General features: G+C 38.1%; 2 protein-coding genes and 1 non-coding gene across 3 annotated transcripts; 2 read left to right on the forward strand and 1 right to left on the reverse strand.

The window, feature by feature from the left end:
- Positions 1–2,022, forward strand: LOC109713419 (organic cation/carnitine transporter 2-like). The gene has a single exon (XM_020237482.1). It carries the CDS (start codon positions 214–216, stop codon positions 1,831–1,833), a length of 1,620 nt encoding a protein of 539 aa, XP_020093071.1. The 5' UTR covers positions 1–213; the 3' UTR covers positions 1,834–2,022.
- TRNAD-GUC lies at positions 5,209–5,280 on the forward strand. The gene has a single exon. It is a non-coding gene; the product is annotated as a tRNA-Asp (tRNA).
- Positions 5,592–8,176, reverse strand: LOC109713420 (F-box/FBD/LRR-repeat protein At1g13570-like). The gene is made up of 3 exons (XM_020237483.1): positions 6,888–8,176; positions 6,631–6,786; positions 5,592–6,171 (listed from the first exon to the last, which is right to left on the reverse strand). Exons 1-3 carry the CDS (start codon positions 7,821–7,823, stop codon positions 5,821–5,823), a joined length of 1,443 nt encoding a protein of 480 aa, XP_020093072.1. The 5' UTR covers positions 7,824–8,176; the 3' UTR covers positions 5,592–5,820.

Raw genomic sequence — 15,918 nt, forward strand, 5'->3', positions numbered from 1 at the left:
GGAGAGATGTAGGGTTGAGATAATGATGATAGGTGGTAGTAGGTGGAATAGTATTTGATCCAAAGGCTTCAAGAAGTAGATCCAAAAGCTAGAAACATAGAAGCACCAAGGATTGGTGCTTCTAAAAATATTCTAGCTCAATTCTATATATACATATATGTAGAGAGAGAGAGAGAGAGAGAGAGAGAGAGAGAAGCAGCTGCAGCTACGTCCATGGCCGACTCAGCCCCGTTACTCCTCCCCAGCTACACCTCGGCATCCGAAGAAACCCACCCTCCTCTTCCTCTTCCTCTTCCTCTTCCTCAGCATTGTGGCGTTGACGGTGACAAACACGCCGTGCGATCCATCGACGACGCCATCGAGGCCTGCGTGGGCCGGACCGGCTCCGCGCAGCTCCTCCGCGCCATCTTCGTGGCCCTCGCGTGGGTCTTCGACGCACAACAAACCTTCATCAGCGTCTTCGCCGACGCGCACCCGTCCTGGCACTGTACCGACACCGACGCGCGCGCGTGCTCCGCCGCCGCGGCCTCTACGCCGTGCGGGCTCCCGCCCGGGGCGTGGGCGTGGGACCTCCCGGCGTCGGCGTCGGTGGTGTCCGATTGGGCCCTGGAGTGCGCGGGCCCCTCCCTCGTCTCGCTCCCGGCCTCGTCCTTCTTCCTGGGCTGCGTCCTCGGCGGCCTCGTCCTCGCGACGCTCGCCGACTCCGCCCTCGGCCGCAAGGGCATGCTCTTCGCCTCCTGCTTCATCATGTCCCTAACCGGCATCCTCACGGCCTTCTCCCCGAACGTCTGGGCCTACTCGGCTCTGCGCTTCGTCTGCGGCTTCGGCCGTGCCATGGTCGGATCATCCGCTCTCGTGCTCTGCAACGAGATGGTCGGCAGGAAGTGGCGCGATCGCATCAGCATCTGCGGCTTCTTCTGCTTCACCCTCGGCTTCTTATCGCTGCCCGCCTTGGCCTACGCGAACCGCAGGTCCTCGTGGAGGCAGCTTTACTTGTGGACTTCGGTTTCTTCTCTCTGCTATACCATTTTGCTCCACTTTCTGATCCACGAGTCCCCTCGCTGGCTCTTCGTGCGCGGGCGCAGAGACGAGGCCGTCGCAGCGCTGAAGCATATAGCCGTGTCCGCCGGCAGCAACTCCGTCAATTCCAGCTTCTCTAGCTTATACAACGTCGGCGGTGAGGAGACGTGGAACGCGGACGTGTTCTCCGCAGTGAAGATGCTGTACGAGAAGAAGTGGGCCTTCCGGCGGTTGGCGGCGGTCATGATCGTCGGGTTCGGCGTCGGGATCGTGTACTACGGGATGCCGCTCAATGTGGGCAACTTGGGCTCCAACCTCTACCTAAGCGTCACCTTCAACGCCTTGGCCGAGCTCCCCTCGTCGCTCGTCACCTTCCTACTAATCGGCAAGCTGAACCGCCGTGGCTCGGTGATCTTGTTCGCCGCCGTAAGCGGCGCGTGCAGCGTCGCGTGCGTCTACATCGCGAGCCCCGCGTGGGCGCGGATGGCCGTAGAGGTGGTCTCCTTCTTCAGCGCGTGCACGGCGTTCAACATCACGCTCATCTTCGCGATCGAGCTGTTTCCAACGTGCGTGAGGAACTCGGCAATTTCCATGGCGAGGGAGGCGATTGTGCTCGGGGGAGCGCTGGCGCCTCTGCTGGTGGCGGAAGGGCGGAAGCGCGGCCTGTTTGTGTCGTTCGGAGTGTTCGGCCTCGCGATCGGCTGCTGCGGATTGTTTGCAGCATGCTTGCCGGAGACGAGAGGGAGGAGCATATGCGACACCTTAGAGGAAGAAGAGCATAAGCAAACAATTGACTCGTCCGCCACCGTCTAATATAAGACAATACAAGACAATGCTCATTCCACAGGATTATGTATGTCAGTATGTGTAGGTGATTATATATGCGTTTCTTTTAAGTATATATGTATTAATTTCTTTAGGTATCAATTAAAAGCATTGCCGTACGTGTCTTGGATCCATCCCATAATACATAAATTTTACTATTCGGGTGCGTTTGGTTCGCATTATGAAAGATTACTAAGAATGAAAAGATATCCGAGAATCTTATTCCTATTCATCCTATTACTAAGAATGTGAAATTCCTGTGTTTGGTTCGCACCGTAATATTATTTAGCCATATTATTTAATGTTACAAAAAATATAATTAATTTATTTTTTTTTTAATTAATTTTATATAATGTTACCAAAAGTTTCAACATCTTTTTTAAAAAAAAGAGAGAGAGAGAGCATAAGTTGGAGAGAGAGAGCATAATTAAAAAAATAAAAAGAGAAATATAGTCGAAATTACAGAGAGCGAGAGAGTTGAAATTTTAGAAAGAGAGAGAGAAAGCTCAGTTTAGAGAGAGAAAAAAAGTTAAATTTTAGAGAAAAAAATAAGTTTAGAGAGAAATATAAGGTTAGAGTGTAAAGAAAAATAATATTAATTAGCCGGCGAATAGGAAGAAAGAAAGAGATTAGACATATTATTATGATTATTTCAATCCATTAATATAAGGATACCCACCCTCCCTCAAGGAAATGAGATTAGCACTTTGGGGTGAATATTATTCCCAAGTGAATCTAATATTACCAACTAGATTACTTAGTGTGTTTAGCCAAACACCGTCATTTTTTTTTTATTCCTATTAGATTATAAAAAATCTTTAAAAGATAGCGCGAACCAAACGCAACCTTAGGGGATGCAGATTACAGTTTTGTTCAAAAGGTAAATATCTGTAGATAAATTTTATTGAAATTGCGACAAGAGATTACAAATTAAAATAGCAACACACAACATCATCAAAAGTAAAGAGGTCGTACAGAAAAGAGACACACCTCCTCATCTATATTGTGACGTACGTAACTCTGATATCTGTTTATTGGTGGATGCTAGTTTAAAAAAAATAATTAAAAAAGGTAGGCAATTAATTTTCAAAGCATACATAATTAATTCAGTTGCACTTATTTGTGTAGACGTCTTTAAAAGATATTGAAGAAGAAAGTTAATGTGCATGAATTGAAACATACATCAAATTGACTAGATCGTATGAATTGTAAATTTAGATTTGTATATATTGTAGTTACTATATATAGTATCTGTGTGTCGGTGTGTACTATATATATAGTAGTTACTATATGTATCAAGTAAAATTTACTATATGTGTGTGTGTTATCAACAGCTATTGTTTTAATCTATCAATTAGTTGGCAGATTCAGAGATGCCAAGGTAACGCCAAAAGAAATCAAAGACGTGTACAACAAGAAAGGTCAAAGAGACGAATATTCATGTTCTTTGTAGTGTTCAGTGTACACGGTACACCACGTCGTGCAGCGGTGGCAAACTCACTACCAGCCAAAGCTCGAGTCCTTGACAGGACATCAACATGAAATTAATTTGAGGACTAAAATTAAACAAATTTACCAACTTTTTTTTTAGTCCTTTCTCTCACTCTCTCTCTCTTTTTTTCTTTTTTTCTTTTTTTCTTTTTTTCTTTTTCCCATTCTCCGTCACTCTCTCTCACTCTCTCTCACACACCCTGCACTTTTTTGTTTAATTTTTTTCTCTCAATATTTTTTTTATTTTTATCTATACCAAGTATATTTTTATTAAATAATGAATTGGAAACCATCAAAGCCTTCCCACGTTCGGGGCTTTCTCACACCCTGCACTTTTTCTTTTTAAATTTTTTTTCTGTCAATATTTTTATATTTTTATCTATACCAAATATAAAATTTTATCGCATGAATCAATTTTATTTTTTAATAATTAATATAATAAAATTAAATTTTTATCAAATAGATACAATTTATAATGAATAAAAATATTATATATAAAATGGAGTTGGGATAAAAGCATATAGGAATATATGCTTCTGCATCCTCCGGTGGGATCACAAAAATATATATCATAACGGACTAATCGCGATATGCGAAACTGAATATTCTATATGGAAACATATACGGTATTTTTTTATTGTACTTTTTCACCGCATATAACGTAATCTTCACACAATCTCAAACGAAGCGTAAGTCATCGAACTTTATTATTTTTAGTTAAAACTTTATTTATATTTTTTTTGTTTTTGCCTATTTTTTAATAGTCAATATAATAAAATTAGAATTTCAAATAATAAATATAATCTATAATTAATAAAAATATAAAAATTAATAGATTTTTATCTTTATTCTATATCTATATATTTATTTATTTTTTTATATTTATATTATATCATTACACTAATTGGAAACCTAAAGAAGGTCCCACTTTATTTTGACAGGTTTGGGCCCACATATTTTTTTTTAAGGATTAATTGCACATCGGTCCGATCTTTTCACTATTTCTTATTCTGATCAAATCTTTTTTTTGACCCCAATCTTTTTACTATTTTTTATTTTGCTCTATAATCTTTTTTTTAATAGCACAGTTAAAAGAGATATTAAAATTAACAAAATTGTCATGTTAGCGCTTACTCGGCTTACTTAGCTTTTTTTTTTATTTATAAATTCTATTTTGATGATAATAAAAAACTATTATTCATTCTTTTTAATATTGTGATGAGCTTTTATTTTATTTTAAACTAATTTATTCATTTTACTTTTTAGATTTAAATATTTGTTTAAAAAAATATACTTTAATTTTTAACAATTCGATACTGAAATAAATAATATTAAAAAATATTAATACATAATAAAAAAAAATGATTAATAATTATACTAATTTATTATTATACTTTCTTTCCGCCGCATTGTGCGAGGTCTTGACTAGTTATGAATAAAATTAGAACAGTATATACTTGTATCACCGCAAGAATTAATAGCAACTTAACTAGTTGATAAGTCGACGTGTAAACTTTTATTTTTATCAAAAAGATTATGTATGTACTAACTTTCGCTTCTACTGCCAAATCACGTAAGAATCTCCACAATTTAAAGTAAGAAATTGTAGCCATCCGTCAACATCCGCCTACACACTCCTCCATCATCTTTCCATGTCCTTTTTTGCCTTTTTTTCTGGTATATATCTTTTCACCACACAATTCTCACATGACTTTTTCCTAAAAATCTATATACATCACTAGAAATGGTCAGAGATATATTATGACTTGTTGTACCTAAAAGCGTGGCAAATGAGTGATCCTTTAAATTTTATTTACGCTCGGTGAATTTTGATTAGTGATATAATTTGAAGAGCCATTGTTATTGAACTAAGTCGTTGTAGTATAGTGGTGAGTATCCCCGCCTGTCACGCGGGAGACCCGGGTTCGATCCCCGGCAACGGCGGTAAATTTTTATTTTATTATTATTTTTTTTAAGGTGGTAATTTCTCAAGCGAGTGCACTGTGCACAGTATCTATGCTTCCATAGACAAAATTTTGCCTCATCTATTACATCATCTATCAAACAAGGCATTACAGTACTAAGTCACCTCAACAATACCATGAACATAGTGACAAGAAAACCTAAGCTATGTTACGATTACTATGTGCCTCCGACAAGAATTCTCAAGAATGCTACTGATTTTTGTTGAAACTCCGACAATTCCTACAGTACAGAATCGAATATCACACCAAAGGGGAGCAGGAACGAAAAGATTATACTGTAATGTCCACAACTTCATTTAGGCATAACATATTACTCACCACACATAAAACTTCATTTTTCACATAAACATAGGAGTTCATAATAGTACTTATGGATACCGATTCCTCAAAGACGACTAATGCACCGGCAATTACTCATGGCTTGCGTTGATTGGTCCATGTGCTCATTCCAGCGCACTGGCATTACTCCTTATTTACAAATCAACTCTTAAAAAGATCTCTAGTAGTTTACACTGAGGGGGAAGTAAGCAAGGCGACCCTGTGAAGGATAGAGCAGAAGGTTTGTTGCAGTACCGGCGGCCCTCGATCTCCTCAGAAGCTCAGCAACAGCATTGATGATTCGGTGAGGGTTTGAGTACAAAAGAAGGTCATGAGGGAGAACTATAGAGACTTGCCGAAGGGCAATTGCCCTAGACAAAAGGAACTGCAGGAGCATTATGTGATGCATCCGGCCTTCGAAACTGCTTATTGTTATGACCCGCAAGCCCATATAAGGGATATCTGGCGAGTCCTCACGACTTGCGTCAAAATTGAATTGCTGCAACACTGGATCAGTTTGAGAGTTTGGGAGCTGCATTTTTTTTTTTTTTTTGTTAATCACAGGAAGGAGAAATTAATTTGTTTGCTCAGATAAAATGCAAAATAAAGAAGGATAATCTTATACATATAGATGGTCCTTGTGCTACCCAGATATTGTGACTTAATCCCTGGACTTGTCAGATCAATATTTTAGAACCCCAACTTACTGGCATAATGCAGTTTCATCCCTGACAGCTAGAAGGAAAAATCAAAATTCATCATGTAAAATGACCATTTTACCCTATTCTAAAATGACTTCCATTGTTCCAATATTCCAGTCTACTCAAAACAGGGTTGGAAAAATCGTTTTATGGCGGGGGAAAGCCACATGTTGTTATTTTATCAGTGACCAGGAAACTGCAATATATGAGAAAATTCAAGGCAAGTGTGGGGACTGTCATTATATTCCCAGTAAAGGAAGAAGATTATTCAGAACTTTGAAAATAAGCACCTGCATCAATAGCTTATCCAGGCGAGGGAGATAGCATTGTCTAAAGAACCTATAGATGTTCATGACATCATGGTCGTCAAGCTGTGGCATCGATAGATCAAGTACTCGAACGCTAGGCAGCGCAACTGTTGCGAACATTCCAGGTCCAAACATATGCTGACAATATAGCACAAGCCAGGGGGAAAGACATATCAAATTACATGGCAGCCAACAAAATGATTTTTTTTTTTTTAAAAAAAGGAAAACTGTAGAGTTACCTGAATAGCCTTGTTGCAAAGAGTTAGAACCCGAACATGGTTAAATGTGCTGAGAGTCTCAAACCAATTATTTGGGTGAAACCAATATTGTTCAACAGTTGAATATAAGACAACATCAGCCAAGGATGAGATATCATAGAGCAGATACATACGCGGGAATCTGCTGAACAAATGGAACACCTCAAGCTTCGGGGCCGATATCTCAATTAAATCGACATTCCAACATCGAACAACCCTAAGGTACTTAAGCCGCAGCTGTGGCCCCCCTGAAATTTTAATAGCCATCAGCGTCATGCACTCGCTCAGATCCAACTTTGAAAGAAAAGGACAACACAAAACAGCCCTTTCCAGCATACTCTCATTGATATTAACTCCATGTAGTTCCAAGATCTCAAGAAAGGGAAAGTGCTCAAATCTGAACCGTCGGTTAAGTCTACAGTAATGCAAATTCAGAACAGTAAGGCAGTTGTCCTTAAAAATTTTCTCCTTCAGTTCAGGCCTTCTTCTTCTGTACTCTAATCGGCCATCTGGGTGGCAAGAAGTAAGCCCTTGAGAGAAGTTGAGATAGAACTCTTCAACACCACATAATACTGCTAGCTCTATCCAGCTTATAACATTACGTTCGAAGCGGTCGCCGGGATTAAAATAGAGATGGAATGTCTCGATTCTTCTGTTACCATAATGTACCAAGAAGTCATTTACCTGTCTCACGAATTGTGCTTGAACGTCTTCACTCACGTAGATTGTGCCAAACTCGAGTACAGTTTGGTACGGGAAGCGGCGTTTCCAAAGGTCTTTCCATTGGGTTGAGAGCATGCCAGTCCTGACAGCGTCCTTTCGGGACAGTAGGGAGAGAATGTGCAGTTTGAGCACTTCAGGTAGTTCGGTTATTCGGTCATGAGGGCTGCCTCTCCCCATGTAACCGATATTTGCCATAATGGTGTGGTGGAGCTGAAGTTAATTAAATATTTGTGGATGGATGAATCTGCAAGATTATGTGAGATTGATCCATGAGGTTGGTCGAGAGAAGAGAGTTCAGGGAAACACATGAAGATGAGCCCCTTGAAATATTATGCTCATAAAGAGGTTGCAGTTAAAATTTTGGACGCATGAATGATCAACCATTTGGCTACCAAAGGCCCAAAGTTTGAAATGCACATCCTATCCGCCAAGGCTGCAGGGATGTGAAAGAAGTGAAAGGTACCGCAGGAATGCACATACTGTGAATGCTTAAAAATGTAAACAATGATCCTCGTTGGCTTTCAGTGCAAAAAATACAGGATAGCTGGATCAAACTGAGGTTAAGCAAAATTTAATTAGTTTAGATTATCAGAATGCCTTTTTGTCTGGAGTTCTTATGAGATGTCTTAATGTTTCTTTAATTATTACAGTGCGGAATATATCTATGGCAAATCCTTTTATCAAATATGTGGCAGAAAAACTGCTTGCAAGCTGAGGAGGAATACAATAAGCTTCAGATAAGATATACATAAACAAGCATTAGAAGGTTTCTGGAACATATCAAAAGAACATGTAAGATGCGATTAACAGTTATGCCAACAGATATATATTTACAAAAAGATGGCATAGACAAGCCGTACCAACATGATACGATGTCTGCTATGTTAGCTATTGAACTAAAATAATAACTATACGGACGTTTTGATAAACTAATAGATGCATGTGTCTTGATTCCGACAAGAAACAGGACCGCTAGTAGTTATTTGGAGTTACACTAATTGCTCTACAAAGTGCACTCTTGTGTTAAACAAAACGAAACTTGACAACATAAATGGAACAATCAGTACATATAACAAATGCCCATACTAATAGCGATGGAGGAGGCTTGCTTGAACACTGATTGAAAATAAAATCATAAACCTTATGTTTTAGCTGTCTCGTATAGATTACATAACACAGGATAAAAGGAAGGAACTCTGTATGGGAAAAAAAAACCAATGCACCAAGGAAATTTTGCCATATATAAATCAAGGTCAAGAGAGCTAAAAGAAACAGGCAACAAAGTGCCACAACAAGAAAAGCAACACATAATTCTGAGTTTTACACAAAATTCATGAACTTTCAAAGTGAAAAAAAAAATTCCAATGAGAACTCGGCTATTCATTCTATTGTTTGTTTACTAAATTATGTTTATTTTCTCGCTCCAAAAAAATTTCTGATTATTCTATTGCTGTAAGACTTTTTTCTCACAGGTCTAAACTGAAAATATAGCTACTATACATATGTGTTACATACATCTACTTTCTGACCCTTCAATTGTGAATTCAGTTTACTACTAATAGATGGAACAAGACCAAAGACACTGAAAGTATGGAGAAATAACAGTAGTATTAGTAACATTTGGCTGTTATTCTTAGCAAACTACAGAGTGCAGATAGAGATGCATATCGTTGTTGAAATTTCTTCATCAAATCAATTCAGATCAAGTGCTAGAATCAAGATACCACAGAAAGAAGATACTTTCTGTCCTAGACTTTATAATACACAAGCATAAGGCTGTATAGTGAGTGCAACAGGATCAAGACAACCATGCTTAATTTTTTCCCGATATTTAACTCTAGCAGAAACAAAAGAAAAGGTCATATGTCATTATAAAAATAGTCTTTACTATTTATATAAAACAATTAGATCAACTATCCTGTTAACGTAACATAGTAACAATCTTTCTTTGAGTCTTATCATGTCTCTCACACCTATCCCAATAAAATTAGACATGCAAAGGTTTAAACTCTAAAATGATGCCAGAATAAAAGCATATGTGATATGTTAACAAGAGAGAAGAAAATACAATTGAAATAATGAGAAAGTTTCCTTTCCTTGCATCAATTCAACCAATATACAGAGAATTCCTTTATGCCACCATGCAAAGTGTTCTAACTTAAACATACCCATCAAAAGGAATTTGAGAAGAAATTCGTAAACACTGTGAAAAAGATTCACAAGATACAATATTTGAAAAATGAAAAATCAAAATCTTCCAAAATATAAAAAAGGAAAATTCATTAAAACATGTAATATACACTTGTAAGCATTTATAAAACTCAATCAAAAGGATCCACAAGATCTAGAATCCAAAGGGGAAATTCCCTATAATATTAACAGTAAATAGTGACCCAATATATGGCATACGTGAAGTCAAACTATTTTTGAATAGGTTCAGCAAGGCCATGGTGATAACTATCTGATCTACTTGCTGCTCATATAATTCATCACTTCCAATGCCGCCGACTAGTAATCACAATTAAATTTTCAACTCGACACAAGTGAAAATCTAGAATATATATAAAAAAAAGGGACTCATAAGGACTAATTTACCTGTGAAGGTTGTATGCAGGATTCAGATCTTGCTCCAAGAATGGAAAAACATTGAATGAAATAAGAAGAGAGAAGTCCTAACTTATAGACAAACTAGTCGGAAGAAAAATCCAGCGGGTTATCTCCTAATACGTTTTGAAAATCAATGCTTAGCTCCACTTGGCACTGAATATCTGTCGGGTTCTGGTCCATGTGTAGGGAAGTTTGTAGTTTCAAAACCGTTTCAAATTGTCCGACTCAAGCCAGTTCATAAATATGTTACTGAATATCCTAAACCTGCTTAGTCCAAAATGTGGTTCAAGCAACCACCAAAGTGGTTAACTTGAGCATGAAATGTGTGAGCTTGATTTGTATACATCCATAGTTGAACCAGGAGACCCATGTTTCACTCGTTTGTTCTTTTGTCCGCATACGTCAAGGATGACAGATGCTGTTCCGTTTAAGTGACAGGAGTAACCTCACCGTAAGTAAGTATCTAAGATACCCAAGTAACTTAATTTAGAAGTAAAAAAACATAGAAACATACCATATATAAGCATATAAGCACAAGCTTATATTTTATGTAGGTATATGTTTCACTTCTTGTACTAGCCAAATCTTGACTGACAGTAAATTTCTCTTTGTTCCATTAAGTATGCTTGTACTTTCCTATTTCCATTATTGTTGATTAAATCTTGTCTAATTGATCCTTACAATTGTCAATTCTAGTCTTTTTACTGCATATTGTTCCATCAATGAGTTTAGACTATAACCTTACATGAGCATCGTCATGACTAAAGATCTCGGATTTTCCGAGTCTTAAATCTTTTCCCGTAGAGGTAAGGCCAAAGCAACGAATATAACATGACTGCAGTGCAGAAGTGAACACGCATGGTACTAATGTTAAGTTGCCACAAGTATTTGTGCATTCTAATACAAAGCAATACAGAAAGGTTAGGCACTAATTAGCCATCAATTCTGGAGGTGATTATATATTCTTCTCGCCAATTATAACTTTACAGTAAATTCTTGTGGCATTAGTAATGGTCCATAAGAAGCCAAAGGCCATAGATGAGATGGACTAGGACTTAATTATATTCATATAATCTCCGATTGTCTTATAAGAGATTTCATAGTATAAATGGAACAAAGGGACATAAAGTGTATATTTATGTAATTCCAGCACAGCAGTGCATGACATTTGAATATTTACAAGCCACGTCCTAATAGCTCACATTTTCAGATCAAAATAGAGCAAATATTACACCATATGCGTACAGTAGAGAACTATTAAATAGTTCCAAGGAGTTAAATCCTCATCTAATACCTCGTTACTATATTTGACTTGCCTTTCATATCCATCATGCACGTGAGGAGTGATGAAGCTGCAGAACTAAGAGAACAGAACTCTCCCAAGATCACAAGAAGCTACATAAAAAGATGATATTCATCAAAGAAGCAAGCAACAAAACAAGATGAAAATGTATCTAAAAACAGGAAAGATTTTTATTTCTTTTTTTTTAGTGAACTCCAAAACTCATAAACAAAATGCCGAGACCATTAATCCACAAGTGAAACAGGCGAACCAGATATAACAAAATTGCAGGAATACAAAGGGGTCCAAATGCAAATGCAGAAGCATGACAGGGGCCATCGATGGCAATTTGCACCTAAATTCAATTGACAAGGAAAGCACTTACATCACAAGATAGAATTTCTTAGAAACTAGTAACAATGCAAATATCACCTGAGTGTTCTATTCCAAAAAGATAATAACCTTAATCTAAAACAATAAGAAATACTAAGAAATACTGACAAAATGAAGGTCTTAATTCCAGCAAAATGGTTTCCATTGTGCATAGAAATGCATTTAAGACTTGAATCGAACAGCCTAGAGAAGCACAATCAAAGCTAACCATGAAGCAAAACATATAGATGGCATATTTGGCAACACGCATTCAACATAATGGATCAAAAGCACGTAAAAGGAGTAGCTAAAGCAATTAAGAAGCAACAAATAGAACACAGTTCATCTAGGGCAAAGTTGTGACGCGAGAGAGAGAGAGAGAGAGAGAGAGAGTAGCAGTGGCGACGGCGCGACGCCGCCCGAAACCCAGTGAGCATTTGAAATGAGTCGCCGGGTGAGTTGAGGGGAGCCGCTTCAACTGAATTCGGCGGCGAAATGCATTCACCTGAACGACTTGTACGCAAAGTCGGCGGCGCAAAGCCGGCTCTGCCGACTTTCGTTAACACCTCAAGTGTCGAGTAGGGGCCCAGTCCGAACTGACTTGGGGCCAGTCCAAATGTGAATGGGCACCCAAATTTTGAGCCCAGTCCAAACTGGCTAGACAGGGTCAAACAATAAACGGATGGATCCAAATTCATAATTGAGTCTTTGTTTATAGACTCGACCTGACCCAATAAACTAGGCTAGGCCTCGCGGATCCAAGTATCCAACCAATATATGAACTGGGTGGGTTGGGTTTTGATGGATTGAGTCATATGTCCCAAGGCCCTCCAGTTGGAAACACTGTATGGGAAGACTCCACACCTACTGGGGGACCGTCTAATCAACTGTCTATTACATACATACAGCGCATGCCATATGTTATAATATTATATTTCATTATCTTGAGCACTTGGCAGATGCATGTTCTCGGTAAATCTCGCTCCAAGATGGTAAATCTGTGGGTTTTACGGCCTACGAGCAACTCCAAAAAATAATAATCATAAAAATCATAAAAAAGAAAATCGAGGATATTATCCACTGCATTATTCACACTGTCCAAAAAGAGATACTCCTAAATTGGCTTGACATTTTCTAGTGAATTTCTAGAAGATATTGATTGCAAAGATTGCATAGAATCCACAAACAATAAATATATACATATACATGGGAGCGAAGTTCCCAACTTGCATCGATCCATCCAGAGCCATAATAGTCTTCGCTAAGCTTCCATTCATCTTGTCACTATGCATGCTAGCAGGAAGATATCTGCTCCTCATTCTTGCCTCACGTGAGCCTGCGTTACTTATCTGTTTTGCCATCAATTAACATTAAAAAAACATCATAATTGTTGAACCAAACATATATAGAAAACTGCGAACTTTAAAGGCCTGTTTGGCCGAGATGATGGGAGAATTACTTATCACTGAAGAAGTGGTTCCAATGGAGTAGCTAATCTGCACATGTTTCTACTTTTGCGCGTTATTTCTTTCTACTTGTGCGAAATACAAAGTTGCTAGAAAATTGTTATAGTCGTCGTTTGCTACGTGCAGCAGTACGACGATTATGAAGAAAATATGTATATGTAAGGCACTGATTGGGATAAATGATCTTTGTGATTTGCAGAGGAGTTACAGCGCGCCGATGCCGAATGTGACAAAATCAGTCAGAAATACATCGGATTTTGCTTCAACAATAGCAAATGTAACGCCGTATGCATCGACGAGGGCTACTCGAGAGGGAAATGCGTCGTGTGGTTCTTCGGCCTCCGCTGCACTTGACTAGCAAACATCAGCCGAATCTCCTGTTGAGGAGCCAAGAATTGGCAAAGAAATATGCTCTCTAGCTACATTTTTGTTTGTCTCAATAAGATACTTAATCAATTATGACAAGTGTCCTATATATGGATTTTTTTTTTAAAAAAAAAAAAGTTTTCGGTGCCTCATGCAGAAGTTAGAAAAGAGATTAGTAGTTCTTACTACCTCCAGAAAAGAATGCGCTGTAGACGGTAGCTGATCACTCACCTCTAGCTGCAAAAAACTAAGCTCGGTAACTTGTTAGCATTAAGGGGTTTTGATCCCTCTTAACAGAACCCAAAAAAGCAAAGATACAGAGATATGATGCAAGCCAATTATATGTCACTACCACTCTTCCCAAAAGTTTTCAGCAGATGCACAAATTATGTTATGTGATTGTAAATGCAATGACTTTGTTGCTCCGCCACCTCATGCAGAAGTTAGAAGAGACATAATAAGTATTTTCTCCCAGAAAGAGAATCAACTAACAAATAATTGATAGCTGATTGGGCATTATTCGAGCTTTGTTCAATCTGAAGATGGTCAGTGTAGGCAGATTACAAATTATTTGCTGCCTTGTGAATTCTTCCTTGTATGGTTGGCACACTGTTGATTTTAAGTTACCAGGATCTTTGACATCTGAATCTAAGATCTAATCAAATATACGTCCAAAGATCAAATAGAACATACCCAAGAATTTGACGAATCCAACCAAATTTCTATTGATTTTTTGTTTTGGAATCTGGTATTTTTGTTGATGAGATTTTCCTATAAATCAGCGAGCCGACTAAATGCCCCACGGAGTAACGGCAGTCTCAAATCCCCAATTTTCCACCCTGCAAAGCAAAAAATTCTTCATCTATAGAGAGCATGTTAAACGCCGGTCAATGTTTCGTATAGTACCTTAAAAAAAGGGAAAAAGATAGGAAGTTCATACGGCAGATCTGATCTATTCAATAATTCTGTTTTGTCATTTGTAATTTCCATGTCATAACATGTAGCCCGGAAGATGAACTTCTGCAGCTGGGATAACAAATAGATTGAGTAATTTGATGTGAGATATGGGCCATTTGTTACACGATTAGCTAACCTTTTTTTCTTTTTCTTTTTTTTATAGCTTTATGGCCTTTCTGCTCCTAGGGCCTGGTTGCCTTATATTTGTAGCTTAATTCATCAGCCCAATAAATAAAGCGGGTAGCGTGCTAGCTTTTTCTCAGAAAAAAAAAAAAAAACCGTACATCGTGAAATAAGAAGGGAGAAAATTCGAAAGTGTGGTTTGAATAATGAGATGATATCTTGGAGAAAACTCATTAATTATTGCGTTCACACATCCAACCTCAACCTCAACCTCATCTTCATACTTTTATGTAATAGTGACATAAACTGCATCTCTCCATTGCCTTTCTTAATCAAACATTTAAATAGTTTGCATCAGTGTGACTTGAAATGCAGTCTCCTTCTAGATCCATCATTTGCTAATATTTAATTTTGTTCAAGGGTAGTAGGGAGTTACAAGCCCAATTATTTACATACCATTTTCTTTATCAAGGACATAGACAAATTCCAACAATATGACATACGAAGCCTATTTGGCCCAGCTGGTTGAGTCCAAAACACAGATCATTTGGCGCATAGTTCGCCGATATATTTTATTATTGCGTACCTTCTATGGATTCGAGATGTGACATCGCAATTAAATATACAATAAAAAATTATTAGTAACTCTTTAGATAGCTCGAGTTAATTTAACATATATGTTGCAACCTAACCAAAAATAATCAATCAATTCTGCATTTATTAAATGATTGTCTGTTTCACCAATTTACATAACATTTTCAAATTAAATGCCATACAAACCAATGAAGTAGTTTTTGAACTACTAAACCTACAAAACTTTTTAAATATAAAAATAGATATTTAATATTTTTATTTATAAAAATATAAAATAATTATCGATCGTTCTCAGCGTAAGTGAATCATAAGAGTATTGTTAATTCGGACCTTAATTTAATACAAATGCAGCGTTTAGGACGGTACGTCCATTGGAACACGAGGTGGGCTTGGTGGTGGACACGTGGACCACTTAACCTCCCCCCCTCCCTTTGTTTCGAATACAGAAAAGCACATACGCACTGGTAGGACAACCAAAGCATCTTCTAGATGCTGTTGCGGGCCTACAAGTAGACACTTTTAA

This window comes from Ananas comosus, linkage group 7, assembly GCF_001540865.1.
Source record: "Ananas comosus cultivar F153 linkage group 7, ASM154086v1, whole genome shotgun sequence".
Classification (NCBI taxonomy): domain Eukaryota; kingdom Viridiplantae; phylum Streptophyta; class Magnoliopsida; order Poales; family Bromeliaceae; genus Ananas; species Ananas comosus.